Here is a 13,533-nt window from a genome sequence, read left to right as displayed (position 1 = left end):
AAATTCACTTGTTCAGTTCATTAAAAAAATCTACTTGTAACGTATGTTATATTTGATTTATAAAATATATTTATCACATTATATATACTCCCTCCATATTAAAAATGAGATCGTTTTGGACAAGGCTTGGGAATATTGTAAATATAAAATCATGAATAGTCGTTGAGTTTGGAAATGTAAAACCAAAAAATACTTTCACAAAAATTTACATATATCACTTTTTGATAGATATTTTTATAAAAATAAGTAGTCAAGGTTATGCTTTAGATACCGTGTCGCTGTCTAAAACGACTTCATTTTTTTAGTACGGAGGGAGTATAATACATGATTTATTTTGAAGGATTTGTTTTGTATCAATTAGCGATACAATGGTACATAGAAATAATATCCATGATTGATCATGATTATATGCCAAACATTAAACGATTTATAGACAGCCTAATAGACAAGCAGCTGTTTGTGGGTTGTACTAGCTGTCTATGTTGTAAATTTCAAGAACATAAAGACAGACAACCGATGTCTCTTGTTGCACATGCCCTTTTGGTTGAGATACATGAAGGGCATGTTTGGTTCTTTAGTCATCTCCTAAAATTTCTGTCACATCGAATGTTTGGATACATGTATGGAGTATTAAATATAGACTAATTACGAAACTAATTACACAACTTGCGACTAATTTACGAGACGAATCTTTTAAGCCTAATTAGTTCATGATTTGACAATGTGGTGCTACAATAAACATGTACTAATAGTAGATTAATTAGGCTTAAAAAATTCATCTAAAAAATTAGCATCCATCTATATAATTGATTTTATAATTAATTTATATTTAATATTTTTTTTATTAATATCTAAATATTTGATGAATTTTTGTGCTCCGAAACTATTTTTTCAGATGTGGGTTCAGAGCCCAAAGCCGGGCTGCGCGGTTGACAAGCCTCGAGCTTATCTCCGGCTACGTACTTCGCGTCAGTGGAAGCACGTTGGAGATCGCGACGAACGAACAGACGCATGGCACGGATCGCAATGAACGATGTGTGCACTGCAGCCATCCACGAGCCGCGCGCACCACTCGTTGGCGAACGGCCGCCCCGGCTGCGGCGGTCAAAACGCAGCCGCCGCCGTAGCCCGTGGGGCAAACCCGTCCAACCAACCACCCCTCTCTACTGCCACGTGCACGCCTCACGTCCGCGCGTATATGTATATATACACACACATACAAAATCCTCCCACGCCGCGTCGCACGCACATCTACCGGTCCCCGCCCCACCCCCTCTCTCTCTCTCTTTCCGCGCCGCACTGTCCCGCCCCCGGCCCTGCCGGTGCTGGCCAGCCGCCATGAGGAAGCCAACGACGAGGAGCGGCCTCAACAAAGGCAGCTGCGGCGGCGGTAACAGTAAGGCGGCCACGCTACCGGCGAAGCAGAAGGTCGTGTCCGGCCACCGTGGCGTCGTCGTCGACGCGTTTGACTGCCTCCCCGACGACCTCGTGCTCGCCGTGCTAGCCGGGCTCGCGGCGCGCGCCGGGTGCCCCGCCGACCTCGCTACGGTGGCGCTACCGTGAGTAGCTACCATAGCATGTCTCTGCTCCGTTCCTCCGTCCGTTGCTGATTCTACCCCGCCGTCGCCTTTGGCTCGTCCCTGTGCTGAGTCTTCTCCTGTGTTGGCTGGCATGCAGGTGCAGGAGGTTCCGGGATCTCGCGGCGCACCCTGCCGTGCTGTCGCGTGCATCGGCGGCGGCCGTCGCCGTGCCTGCGGGGAGATGGTCGGATTCGGCGCACCAGTTCTTGCGGCGGTGCGCGGCCGCCGGCAACCTCCACGCCTGCTACTTCCTCGGCATGGTAACGAAAAGCGACCTCTGCTCTCTCCTGCTTCTTGGAACGAATCCATTCATTCCTTTGTTTCCTGAGTGACTGAGTCGTGACTTGTTGATGATGCCTTGCCAGGTGCGGTTCTACTGCATCGGGAGCAGGGTGACGGGGGCGGCGCTACTGGCGCGAGCGGCGGCGGGCGGGCACGCGGCGGCGCTGTACGCGCTCGCCGTGGTGCAGTTCAACGGCAGCGGCGGCGACAAGGCGGACAAGGACCCGCGCGCGGGGGTGGCGCTGTGCGCGCGCGCCGCGTGGCTCGGCCACGTCCCGGCGCTCCGTGAGCTCGGTCACTGCCTCCAGGACGGCTACGGCGCGCACCGCGACGCCGCAGCCGGACGCCACTTCCTGCTCCACGCCGCCGCGCGCGAGCTCGTCTCATCCTCGCTGCACCGCCGACGAAACGGTGAAGAAGAAGACGCTGCCAGTAGGTTCATGGTGGAGTGGTGGGCGCTGGCCGCCAAGACAGGAGGAGGAGAAGGCGACTGCAACGACGCCGACGTGCGCCTGTGCTCGCACCCGCGGTGCGGGCGGCGGGAGACGCGGCGGCACGAGTTCCGGCGGTGCTCGGCGTGCTGGTCCGCTATCTACTGCTCGCGCGCGTGCCAGGCGCTGGACTGGAAGCGCGTGCACCGTGGCCAGTGCGCGGCCGCTGCTAGCCGGTGGCCCGCCGCCGCCGGGAACGCGCAGTGAACGTACGTACGCCGGCCGGCTGGTCCACGCAACGCGAACGTCGCGCATGTACATAGCTTGTGAATAGTAGTAGTACTGGGTAGTGTGTGCCACTACATGATGCCATGTTGGTAGCTTTTAGTTCTTGCGTAAACGTGAGGTTAATTAAACTAGGTGCTTGCATTTCTTTTGTAAATTTTGGATCAATCAGTTGTTAGGGATAATGATTAGAGTTGTTTGGGATTTTAGTTTAATGGTGGATTAGTGGTGGCCCAGCAAATGTTAGCAGATGGTGATGCTAGTACGTTGTCTGTGCGAGTTAGGCAAGGCATGCCGTCGGCGTGGTGGTAGGGTATTCTTCTGTCTGTCTGTCGTGTCAACAAAAAAAAGATGCAAAGTTTTACATATCATCGTGTCTTCTCCCGTCACGCGGCTTTTGCTTTGTGAGTACTAGTACGTCGCGCGCGCAATGAATGCAATTCAAGATGGAGCGTAGTATTGTACGTCCTGATAATCTTTACCGAGATGAGCTCATTGATGCGCACATCAGTCTATTCGCTTTATCGTAAACAATCGTAAATTTTCAGAACAATATTTTTCTCTCACACAAAACCAGCATACAATAATAATTCACGATCGTACAATAGTTTCGGCCCCAGCCAAACAGGCTGTGAGACGATAGATACTTAGGCCTGTAGCATGAAGACGGTACATATGTTTATATTACATAGGTAGGTCTGATAGGTGCGGTAATGGTTCATCTTAACCGCAGTTGTCCGGTTTGCAAGTCTTACAGAATAACTGGCAACATCTGATACCTTCATGCATCAGGGTGCAGGCTAAGTAGTAGCGGTATCCACATATTTTATACACACAGCGACAGGCTAAAGTAATTATACATCGTAGGTGAAGTGCATAGATGGCCTAGCATAAGGTTGGAGTCACGGCCCGAACGCACAGCCAGAAGTTAATGCCCGCTATAAGTACATATGGTAAGCTGTTTATGCAGGCAAGGTAGTGACAGAACTAAACAAAAGCACAGGATCCCGTCGAGGCAAGTCTAGTTGGGACGGCTGTGGCGTCTGCCCAAAAGTAGCCGTATTACGAACCTGGGGACCCTGAAAACATAGAGACTGCAGTATCAACGATGGTGTCACCCTCCTATAGAGACGCAGCGTGCGGCGAAAAAAAAAGAAGGGGCTGATGTGGTTGTAGGCACCTTGTTCATTTATCCTGCTGATTGGAAGAGCTCCTACGGCCAGATGCCTTGCCCTGAAGCCTAACTTCTTTAGCACTGGATCTACAACTCATGAGAATTGGAGGGATATATGTCAGGATGACTCGTAGGGGGTTAGTGTAGTCAGCGAACCGTTCAATCATACAATCAGATGGAGGGCAATTTTACCTCTTTGGCTGGTAGTCCGACATTTCTTGAGAATGAGTGTTTCGTTTGCTTTTTTCTTTGTCCATGTCAGCAACGGCTGTCGATCCTTGAGGTATGTCCTCAGGAAGTTCAGCAGATTCTTCTCCGTCCTGCAGAACCCCCATGTCAGCTAGTTTTGTAACCAACATGACGAATCACACATAACAGGGATGAAAGTGCATATGAAAGCAAAGTGACATGGAGGGGTTCTTGTTTATTTATAAGGGAAGATAAGAAACATGCTGTACAGTAAAAGACGTGAACACGAATCAAGAGCCGTGGTAATAGTAGGTCTGATTGCACTACAAAGCGAACATTTGGTAGAATAAGAGTTTGCATCTATAGGTACAGGCTATGGAATGTATAATGCTTATTTGGGAGAAGATTCGTTGAGGCAATGTTGTAAGAACACTGCAGGTGGACGGTGCATATACCCGACTGTTCCATGTAGATCTATCAGAAGGAGTTCACCGCGTTGAGTGAATGCAGGACAACAACGGAAGACAAATTTGAGTGGTCTCAAGTTTCAATCAGGTAAGTTAGGCAAAGGAACCCTAGTTCATGTAATATGGATGAATCTGGCTATAAATGTGCGTGGTGGGTTGGCGCGATTATGTGTGCAGTAGAATAAGGTAAGAGAATTCTGAACTAAGAAGTAGAGTATTAACAGCATTAACTGACAGGTTTGCTTGGTCTTAGCTTTTTCAGGTACCTCGCACTCAAAATATTATGGAAACGATGAATCCGATATCAGGAAAGGTACGGAGGATGAGCATGGGTAAAAAGAACCTGCTCGGAGGTACTCTGATCATCAAATAGCTTTTTCTTGACAGCTTTGGTCTTGTCCTGCGGTGGTGACCTGGATGGACTGCAAAGCATACAAGAGCAACATGAATGTATGTTAATAAAATGCAGGAACTCTGATGATAGAGTCTCATGCACAGGTCTCAAAGGCATAAGGTCCTTACTCAGCAGGGTCACGATGGCCGACCGTATCGTATGGTTTATCCTGTGCAAATGAGCACGGAAGCTTTGAACAAGTTATGGAGACACGGATGACTTCCTGATTATGATAGGACTACATCAAGGGTCAGCTTTGAGCCCTTATCTGTTTGCCTTAGTGATGGATGAGGTCACAAGGGACATACAAGGGAACATCCCTTGGTGTATGCTTTTTGCGGCCGATGTAGTGCTAGTTGATGAAAGCCGGGCAGGAGTGAATTAGAAACTGGAGTTATGGCGGGAGACTTTGGAGTCCAAAGGTTTTAGACTCAGTAGAACTAAAACTGAGTATATGAGATGTGACTTCGGCACTGCTACTCGGGAGGAGGAAGATATTAGTTTGGAAGGTCAAGTAGTGCCTAGGAAGAATACATTTCGATATTTAGGATCAATGCTACAGAGAGACGGGGATATTGATGAAGATGTTAGCCATAGAATCAAAGCAGGGTGGATGAAGTGGCGCCAAGCATCTGGTGTCCTATGTGACAAAAGTGTGCCACAGAAGCTAAAAGGCAAGTTTTATAAGACGGCGATTAGACTTGCTATGTTGTATGGTGCAGAATGTTGGCCTACGAAAAGACGACATGTTCAACAGATAAGTGTTGCGGAAATGCATATGTTGCGTTGGATTTGCGGTCATACAAGAAGGGATCGAGTTCGGAACAATGATTTACATGATAGATTAGGGGTAGCACCAATTAAAGAAAAGCTTGTTCAACACCGGTTGAGATGGTTTGGACATGTCCAACGGAGACCTCCAGAGGCACCGGTGCGTAGTGGCATCCTAAGCCAGGATAGTAACGTGAAGAGAGGTAGAGGAAGACCGAATTGGACTTGGGTAAAGGCAATAAAAGGAGACTTGAAAGGATGGAATATACCCAAAGACTTAGCCTTAGATAAGAGTGCTTGGAAAACAGCTATTCACGTGCCTGATCCTTGATTGCTTCTGTTGGGTTTCAACTCTAGCCTACCCCAACTTGTTTGGGTCTTAAAGGCTTTGTTGTTGTTGTTGTTGTTGTAAATGAGCACAGAAGCAGGCGAAATCAAAAAAAGCTATGTGCTTGTTGTAATAAAAACAGAGGGCATACGATGTCCACGACGAAGTACTATGTGCTGGTTGTAATAAAAACAGAAGGCATACGATGTCCACGACGAAGTACAAGGACTAAAATCATGCAGTGGAATATGAATGCAAAGTGTGTTTGCACCTGTTACCTGAGCAGGTAAAGTAGTGTTAAGCAACTGCTCAACTGACGGCGGTGTACCGAGTGGATCAGATGCAGCTGTTGTTGCCTGTGTAGGAGTAGAGGCGGCAGTTGATGCCGTTGGTGGTGTCAAGGTTGAGGTGGAAGGTGTTTGGGATGTGCTGCCTTCAGGCTTCAGCAGATGTTATCAGTAATGACCTTGGTGGAGCAGGAAGCTGGTTGGATGGCTGGAGCGGAACTGGCCTCGGCGCAGGCACCTGCCTTTGAAAGTCTTTGACAATGCCATTGATCAAATATGCCCTTCCACTGCTTGAATGGTAGGACTCGCTTGTGAGGCCAACGGCAAAGGTGAACCTATTGGACACAATAGCCAGGAGGTGCTCCAGGCGCTGTCCTAGGAGAACAGAATAAGGCCTCGCAGTTCTTTTTGACGATCTGTCTAGCAACTGACGTCAAAGCAGAAGAAGTGACCCTCTGCAGTTGTATCTGTAGCGGTGAAACTTAGCTTATACCTGTGAAACTTAGCTTATATCCTGTAGTGGAGAAGTGTATCAAGGACGTGCAAGCAACATGAGGATTAGAACAGCAACGGTGTTTGTCAGAAACGTATGAGAGGCTGCTACCTTGGCTTGAAATCTGCGATTTTGCATTCTTTACACCAAGGTGCACCACCGACCTGTTCAGAGGAAGATTTCTTGCAGATGCGGCATCCTAGATACCACCATGACTCATCTTGTGGCACAGTGGTTACTGTGACCGTGCAGTGAAAACCACAAGCCTGTCGGAAAAAAATCAGTTAGTTTGAGAGGGGCTTTCCGTGTAACTATGAATAGAGAGCTCACACCGGGCAGCATAGAAAGTACCAGGAAATCGTAAGGGTCAATCTCATTGAGCTCTTGAAGCGTCTTGTGCTCTATGACTATGGTTTCCTGTGTATCAGGTGATTCTTCAACGGGTGGAGCAGGTAGGTCTATTGAGAACCGCTGACCTTGGAATCTAGTATTGCACAAGGGGAGGAGAACATGCTGAGTTAATGTAAGAGTATATGTGTAGAACAGCACATTGTGACGGTAGTATAAATAACCGAGATTAGTATAATAGAAGAGGATGCTTGGCATACCTAGCGTAGAATGGCTGAGCCCTCTGCGATGGGAGGGTTGAAATACCAATGACAAGCATTATTTGCAGTAACATGAACAACCTCTGTTTTATTTTGTTTCCGGTGCACAAGGCATATATTAGCACTGAGAAGGGACAGTAGATCATGAGATGAAGAGGGAAGGAGCTTACTCTGATATTCCTTAGGGACACATCCAACAAACAAAGTTACAATTGCTCTGGGATCAGCCTCATCATATAGGTTCTCGACGCTGAATGCTTTATCCTCGCTGACCCCAAAGAGTGACCTTGAGCTCCCTGTCACTGAACATTTGAAGATAAGAAATCAGAGGTCTGAACGAGAAGACGATTATTAGAAATCGGAACTAATAATGGGAGGATGGGCTGAGGACAGTAACAATCGGGAAGCTGTATGACTTACTGGAGGTCTTTTATGATAATATCTGACATCAACAGAAGCAACGGTATGACCTTTAACCCAAACTCCGCAGCGAATAACGTGACAGGCAGTAACTGTGAACGGAACAATTAATCAACTGCGAGAAACCTCACGAGAACAGCCGGTACGGCTGGCTCCATGGAACCACAGACTCTCTGATGAACTTAGCCAGCTCCATGAGCACACGAAGCAAACAAACTGCGACCGGCTGAGTTACCACGATGCATAGGCTAAGAAATAAACTGCAGCGTGGTAACAAACGGGGAAACCCCTGTACAGAAGGCAATTATAAGCCTACACACACAAGCTGCAGGAAACATATGCACACGTGCACAAAAAAACCAAGCTGATAACTAAATGTGAGTAAATTGGAGATACAATTACCGATATAGCACATCCGAGAGGAAGATGAGCTCCTGTGCTCATAAGCATCCAGGCGCTCGCAGCAGCAGAACTGAAAGCACAGAGACGGCAAGCAAAGGAATCAACATCGAGGAAGGAAAGGAAAGGAATTGGAGACCCCAACAATGTGACGCCATACCAGCACGGCGACAAGAAATTACCTACATAGTCGCTCCGCCGCGGTGACCTGTTCGCGTTGAACCTGTAAATAGAGGCAAAGATTAGGAGAACGTTGAATTCGTGCACGGACGCCAACCGGGAAAACCAGCAGGCGCAACGAAGAAGAAGGAAACGTAGACAATGAGGGAAACCGAACGCGGAACGACATAACTCGAAGCGCAACAACGACACAGCGGAAACACGGCAGGGATGAAACGGCGAGGCCAGCAGGCGGCACTGTAGCCCCAAACTCCAACAACAGGGCCGCGAGTACGGCAAGAGGAACGAACAAGATGGCAAATACAACGCAATGACAACGCAGCGAGGAAGGAAAACCGAACGGCGAGATTCGGTCAAAAAAAAAAAACCGAACGGCGAAGAGAAGGCGACAGGCAGGAAAGAACCGGAGAAAACACGGCCGCCACAAGCCGGGGAGGCGGGGAGTGGCATTGTAGCACGGAACCCTAGCCGAGGCGGGAAGACGGGGAGAGGAAGAAGCGGGCCGGCCGCTAGCACGAGACGCAGAAGGACGCGAAGGCAAACGGCAAAACGCTGACTTGGAAAGAAGGCGGCGGCAGCGGACGACGAAGCCGAGGACGACGAAGCAAGCAGGAACGACCGCGAAACAGGCAAAATAAAAAAGGCTAAGGGAGAATACGGGGACGGCAGCTTACCAAGATAGCTGAAGGCAACAAGAAGGGGCCCCGCGGCAAGGTCAACGACGGCGACGGCGATGAAGAACGCACGAGGAAAGGGCCGAGACGCAAAAGAGGAGCGAGGGGGAGGAGGCCGCAGGCCGACGGCCCAATCGCAGACAAGAGGGCGAGCGAGGCGAGGCGGCGTGCGCCCGTCCAGTCCCAGGCAAGCACGTCCGTACGGAACAGCCGATCACGTACAGGAAGTGCATTAGCAAAAAGTTTACTCTCAATTACGATCACACTCGGATGGATAAGAGCAAGTATAATAACGTTTTTTAGCCGGCTGGGAGAGTCCACATCGACACGGAAAAGGGCCACGTCGGAGAGAGATTACGGAGCGAGTGTTTTCCATCTCGCCCGCCTGCAGCTCATGGTCCGAGAAAAAATTTATTTCTCGCAGCCGTCTCCTAGCTCGCTATCGGCGAGAAGCCGACGCTTCGCTCTCCCGTCTCTCCCCTTCTCGATCCCGTGCTCCACACCATCTCTCTCGGCGCCAAATCGGCATGCTCTCCCGCCAAATTGCTTCCCCACGCGCCAGATTGGTTGTTTGCGCGCCAAATCGAACGATTTAAGTCTCAATTCTTCCCCAATCGACCTCTCTCCCAAACCCTAGACACCACACTGACCGGCCGCCGCCGTTGCCTGTGCGAGATGAGTAAGAAATCGAAGAGAACCTCTGCGCCGGCACCTATGGAGATTCCCCGAGCGGTGGTTCAGCCTGTTGGCGCCCCGGGCACTCAGCCCGTTCAACCATCATCCATCCCTTCCATGTTTGGACCTGGCATGTGGTGTCCGCCTCGCCCGCCGCAGTGTTTGCCTCCTTCATCCGCACCATACTGGTTCGGTGGCGGCATACAACAACCAGGCGTGGCAGGTTCGTCAGCTCAGCAACCAGGCATGGCTGGTTCGTCAACTCAAGGGGCTTGGTGGACACCTGCTGTTGCTGGTATTGGTGGCTCAAGGCATTCTTGGCCTACGGCTAACAGTCAAGAAGATTCTGATGTGCTAGTATGGTATGTGATCCATTCTTGATTAATATTGTTTTGTAGCCCTTTTAAGTATTCTTAGTTATTTAATTTTGTACTAGTCTATTTTGCTATGTAATTAGATGGCTTATATTTCATATGAGAGACTTCAGCAACAAAAATGATGCATATTTTTTTCTAGCAATATTTGTGGTGTTTCTTATCTAGCCTAGATGTCTGCGCGATCCCTCATGGTCTGATCAGGAGATTAGTTAGTTTATATTTATTTTTGGCAGGGCTAATCTAGTACACAAGAATTCAGTATTCATATTTATTTTTGACAGGGGATTAGATTCTCACCCTCCTGGTGGTTTTGTTAATATGTTGAAGAGCACACCACAAGTTGCAAGCAATAGGACTGCATCACAGGCAATCCATATTGACAGTGACAACAATGATGCTGATCACAGTAGGTCTGAAAAGCGCTTGACATGGACAAAAGAGGAGGATGTTAAATTGGTAAGTGTTTTTTTAATTAAAAGGCATTATGCGTTACATTGCTAGCACACACATCAATTGACATCTATTGATAATGTTGTAGGTTAGTGCTTGGCTGATGAATTCAAATGATCCCATCCAAGTCAATTATAAGAAGAATGATCAGTACTGGAATGGTGTTGCTGAAGGTTTTAACAGAACCGTTCCAAAAAATTGAGTCAGATCAGCTAAGCAAGTAAAGGATCATTGGTGGAGAATTAAGCTAAGGGTTGGTTGGTTTTGTGGTAACTAGAAGGAGGCTGATTCTATGCGGGGTAGTGGTGAATCAGAAGATGATATAATGAAGAAGGCACTGGCAAGTTACGAAGAAGATCACAAAAAAGATGGTCCATTTGCGTATAGGCATTGTTGGGAAGTTCTTTCCAAGGAACCAAAATGGGAAGCCTATTTGGAACGTCTTAAAGATCTAGAGCCAGAGAAGAGAAAGTTTAGTGTTGATGAGGAAGTGGAGCGGCAGTTCTCTCTGGATGATGTTAGAGATGAACGACCAATGAGGGGCAGGAAAGCTAAAGAGCTGCGCAAGAAAAAGAAAAAGGACCAGCCTTCTATAATAGATATCGAAGATGAGCTTCACAGCTTTTTAGATGCTCAAAAAGCTGCAAATGAAGGGTGTACAGAGATGTTAGAAACACAAAGGCGTGTGTCTAGTGAGAAGCTTGAATCTCGGAGGCTTGCTCACCTTGCAGCAAAAGAAAACAAGGAGGCAGTTATGCTAGAAACATATCGATTGTTACTGACGCAAGACACAACTGGAATGGATGAAGATGTGAAAGCCGAGCATGTGTTGGCATTGAGGTGCCTGAGGGAGAGCTTATTTTAAAAAAAATGACTAAGGTATTCCTTACGGTTCCATTTATTATACTGAATGATTACTATGCTGAAAATGTGGACTGTTAGCATGCAGTCCAGATACCCATACACGTAGTCAATACTCCAGATAACCATACTACAATTAAATTGCACGTAACTATAATGAAGTGCAGAACTACAACACGTATCAGAACACTCTATATAATCCCCTCATCTTTCTATTCTGGCTGCAAAACTGAGTTTCTCTCCTCGTACTCTCTGATCTTCCTACTCAGCCCAAACCATGTCAGATTCATACTCATACTCAGATGATTCTGATGAGCTAGCCCCTTCCAAAATCCTTGAAAAGCATGTTGCCGAGCAGAGCGTCCTCGACTCCTTTGCTAGGAGTCTTGCAATGAAGTTCAAGGCTGCCTTCTCGGGTAGGGTACCTCAGCGACAATATGGTCCTAGAAAGAGCATCCGGAGAGATCATACAGGTGCCCATGAGCGTCTTGTAGTGGACTACTTTGCTGAAGAACCACTCTACCCCAAGAGTATGTTCCGTACTAGATTTCGTATGAATAGGCGTCTCTTCCTAAGAATTGTGGATGCCCTTGGTCAGTGGAATCCCTATTTTACTTATAGGGCAGATTGTGCTAGTCGAATAGGGCTCTCACCACTACAGAAGTGTACAGCAGCCATGCGCATGCTGGCTTATGGCAGTCCTGCAGATGCTCTTGATGAGTACTTGAAGATTGGGAAGTCCACCGCATTACAGTGCTTGGACAAGTTTGCACGAGGGGTGATTGAGGTGTTTGGTGGGGAGTACTTGCGACGCCCCACACATGAGGATGTTGAGAGAATACTCTAGGTTAACGAGTCTCGTGGTTTCCCTAGAATGCTAGGTAGCATAGATTGCATGCATTGGCGTTGGGAGAATTGTCCTTTAGCTTGGAGGGGGCAATTCACCCGTGGTGATTATGGAGTTCCAACTGTAATCCTAGAAGTCATTGCTTCCCATGACCTTCATATTTGGCATGCATTCTTTAGAGTTGCTGGGTCAAACAATGACCTTAATGTGCTGAACCAGTCCCCACTTTTTCTTGATGCCTTAAAAGGAGAAGCCCCTCAAGTTCAGTTTTTAGTCAATGCCAATGAGTATAGAACTGGTTATTACCTTGCTGATGGTATATATCCAGAATGGGCAGCTTTCATGAAGTCAATAACACTTTCCCAAATAGAGAAGCATTAGTTGTTTGCTGAGCATCAAGAAGGGGCAAGGAAAGATGTGGAGCGTGCTTTTGGGGTATTGCAGTCCCATTTTTCCATTGTTCGTCGTCCTGCACGCCTATGGAAGAGAAATAGTATTGGAAGGATCATGCTAGCTTGTGTGATTCTCCACGATATGATAGTGGAAGATGAAAGAGAGGATGTTAAAATTCATATTGACTTGAATGAGAATCCAGGGGCATCCTTTGCTCTACCTCCTGAAGTGAACACTAGTCGTAATCCACGCTTTGCCGATGTCATGCGTAGAAAAGCTGCTATCCGAGATCGTCCACAGCATACCCAGCTTAAAAATGATCTCATTGAGCACATTTGGCGCAAGTTCGGAAATAGGCAATGTAACTAGTCATGGTAGAATTCTGAAACCTGCATATTTCTGTTGTTTTTTCCCTTCATAGTGAGAACTAACATGATGTCTTACATGTATTTTTCCAGGAATCAAGACTGGGCATGGTGTACTGAATGCTGCAGATGCTACTTGCAGGTATCCACTCTAAAATTCTGAACATGTTGTCTTGAACGTATTTGATCCACACTTGTCCACAAACTTGAACTTTTCTAGCTAATTTTTAGGACCCATATGTTTAACTTTGACACTATTATGCTTGCAGTGTTGTCACTTGATGCAAATGTGTTGGCTGCTCCATTCTACCGAAGTTGCTTCTATCTCCGTTGTCTAGATCTATGTGCTAGCGAACTCTTGCTTGAACTTATCAATGTGCTAGTTAATGAACTTATTTAGTATGGCTTGGTTGATGTTGTTTCACTAGTTGGAGAAAAAAATTCTCTGAAGTTCCATGGATCTCATTTCAGTATACAGTCATGTCTTGGCTTAGTATTTTTCATTTATCCACCTGTTTCCGTCATATTATTATTGTTTGGTGAATGGCTACAAAGATATCTATCATAGCTGATGGCATGTACATGGGCTTCTACATGTTGACA

General features: G+C 47.3%; 2 protein-coding genes and 2 pseudogenes across 2 annotated transcripts; 3 read left to right on the top strand and 1 right to left on the bottom strand.

Moving 5' to 3' along the window:
• The first annotated feature begins 1,250 nt into the window (after positions 1-1,250).
• Positions 1,251-3,027, top strand: LOC136485002 (F-box protein At1g67340-like). Its single transcript, XM_066481954.1, has 3 exons — positions 1,251-1,559; positions 1,678-1,840; positions 1,946-3,027. The coding sequence occupies exons 1-3, from the start codon at positions 1,339-1,341 to the stop codon at positions 2,558-2,560; spliced, it is 999 nt and encodes a 332-aa protein (XP_066338051.1). The 5' UTR covers positions 1,251-1,338; the 3' UTR covers positions 2,561-3,027.
• A 196-nt stretch (positions 3,028-3,223) lies between these two features.
• Positions 3,224-9,358, bottom strand: LOC136488983 (uncharacterized). The gene is made up of 13 exons (XM_066485747.1): positions 9,321-9,358; positions 8,963-9,227; positions 8,291-8,331; positions 8,112-8,181; positions 7,710-7,998; positions 7,460-7,591; positions 7,290-7,372; positions 7,033-7,165; positions 6,180-6,947; positions 4,752-4,830; positions 3,945-4,072; positions 3,759-3,839; positions 3,224-3,657 (listed from the first exon to the last, which is right to left on the bottom strand). The coding sequence occupies exons 1-5, from the start codon at positions 9,356-9,358 to the stop codon at positions 7,837-7,839; spliced, it is 576 nt and encodes a 191-aa protein (XP_066341844.1). The 3' UTR covers positions 3,224-3,657; positions 3,759-3,839; positions 3,945-4,072; positions 4,752-4,830; positions 6,180-6,947; positions 7,033-7,165; positions 7,290-7,372; positions 7,460-7,591; positions 7,710-7,836.
• A 279-nt stretch (positions 9,359-9,637) lies between these two features.
• Positions 9,638-11,329, top strand: LOC136488982 (glutathione S-transferase T2-like; annotated as a pseudogene).
• Positions 11,330-11,716: 387 nt separating this feature from the next.
• LOC136486385 (uncharacterized) lies at positions 11,717-12,934 on the top strand (annotated as a pseudogene).
• Positions 12,935-13,533: the final 599 nt, after the last annotated feature.

This window comes from Miscanthus floridulus, chromosome 10 (assembly GCF_019320115.1).
Source record: "Miscanthus floridulus cultivar M001 chromosome 10, ASM1932011v1, whole genome shotgun sequence".
Lineage (NCBI taxonomy): Eukaryota > Viridiplantae > Streptophyta > Magnoliopsida > Poales > Poaceae > Miscanthus > Miscanthus floridulus.
Note: the sequence above shows the minus strand (reverse complement) of the source record. Positions and strands in the feature narration are given on the sequence as shown.

Excerpts from the sequence above, each read along its gene's own strand:
- LOC136485002 (XM_066481954.1), top strand. The coding sequence starts at position 1,339 with ATGAGGAAGCCAACGACGAGGAGCGGCCTCAACAAAGGCAGCTGCGGC. Across the intron at positions 1,560-1,677 it reads CTCGCTACGGTGGCGCTACC|GTGCAGGAGGTTCCGGGATC; the intron begins GTGAGTAGCTAC and ends GCTGGCATGCAG. Across the intron at positions 1,841-1,945 it reads CCTGCTACTTCCTCGGCATG|GTGCGGTTCTACTGCATCGG; the intron begins GTAACGAAAAGC and ends ATGCCTTGCCAG.
- LOC136488983 (XM_066485747.1), bottom strand. The coding sequence starts at position 9,358 with ATGAGCTGCAGGCGGGCGAGATGGAAAACACTCGCTCC. Across the intron at positions 9,228-9,320 it reads AGATGGAAAACACTCGCTCC|TGTGATCGTAATTGAGAGTA; the intron begins GTAATCTCTCTC and ends TATCCATCCGAG. Across the intron at positions 7,999-8,111 it reads CTCTCGGATGTGCTATATCG|GGGTTTCCCCGTTTGTTACC; the intron begins GTAATTGTATCT and ends CCTTCTGTACAG.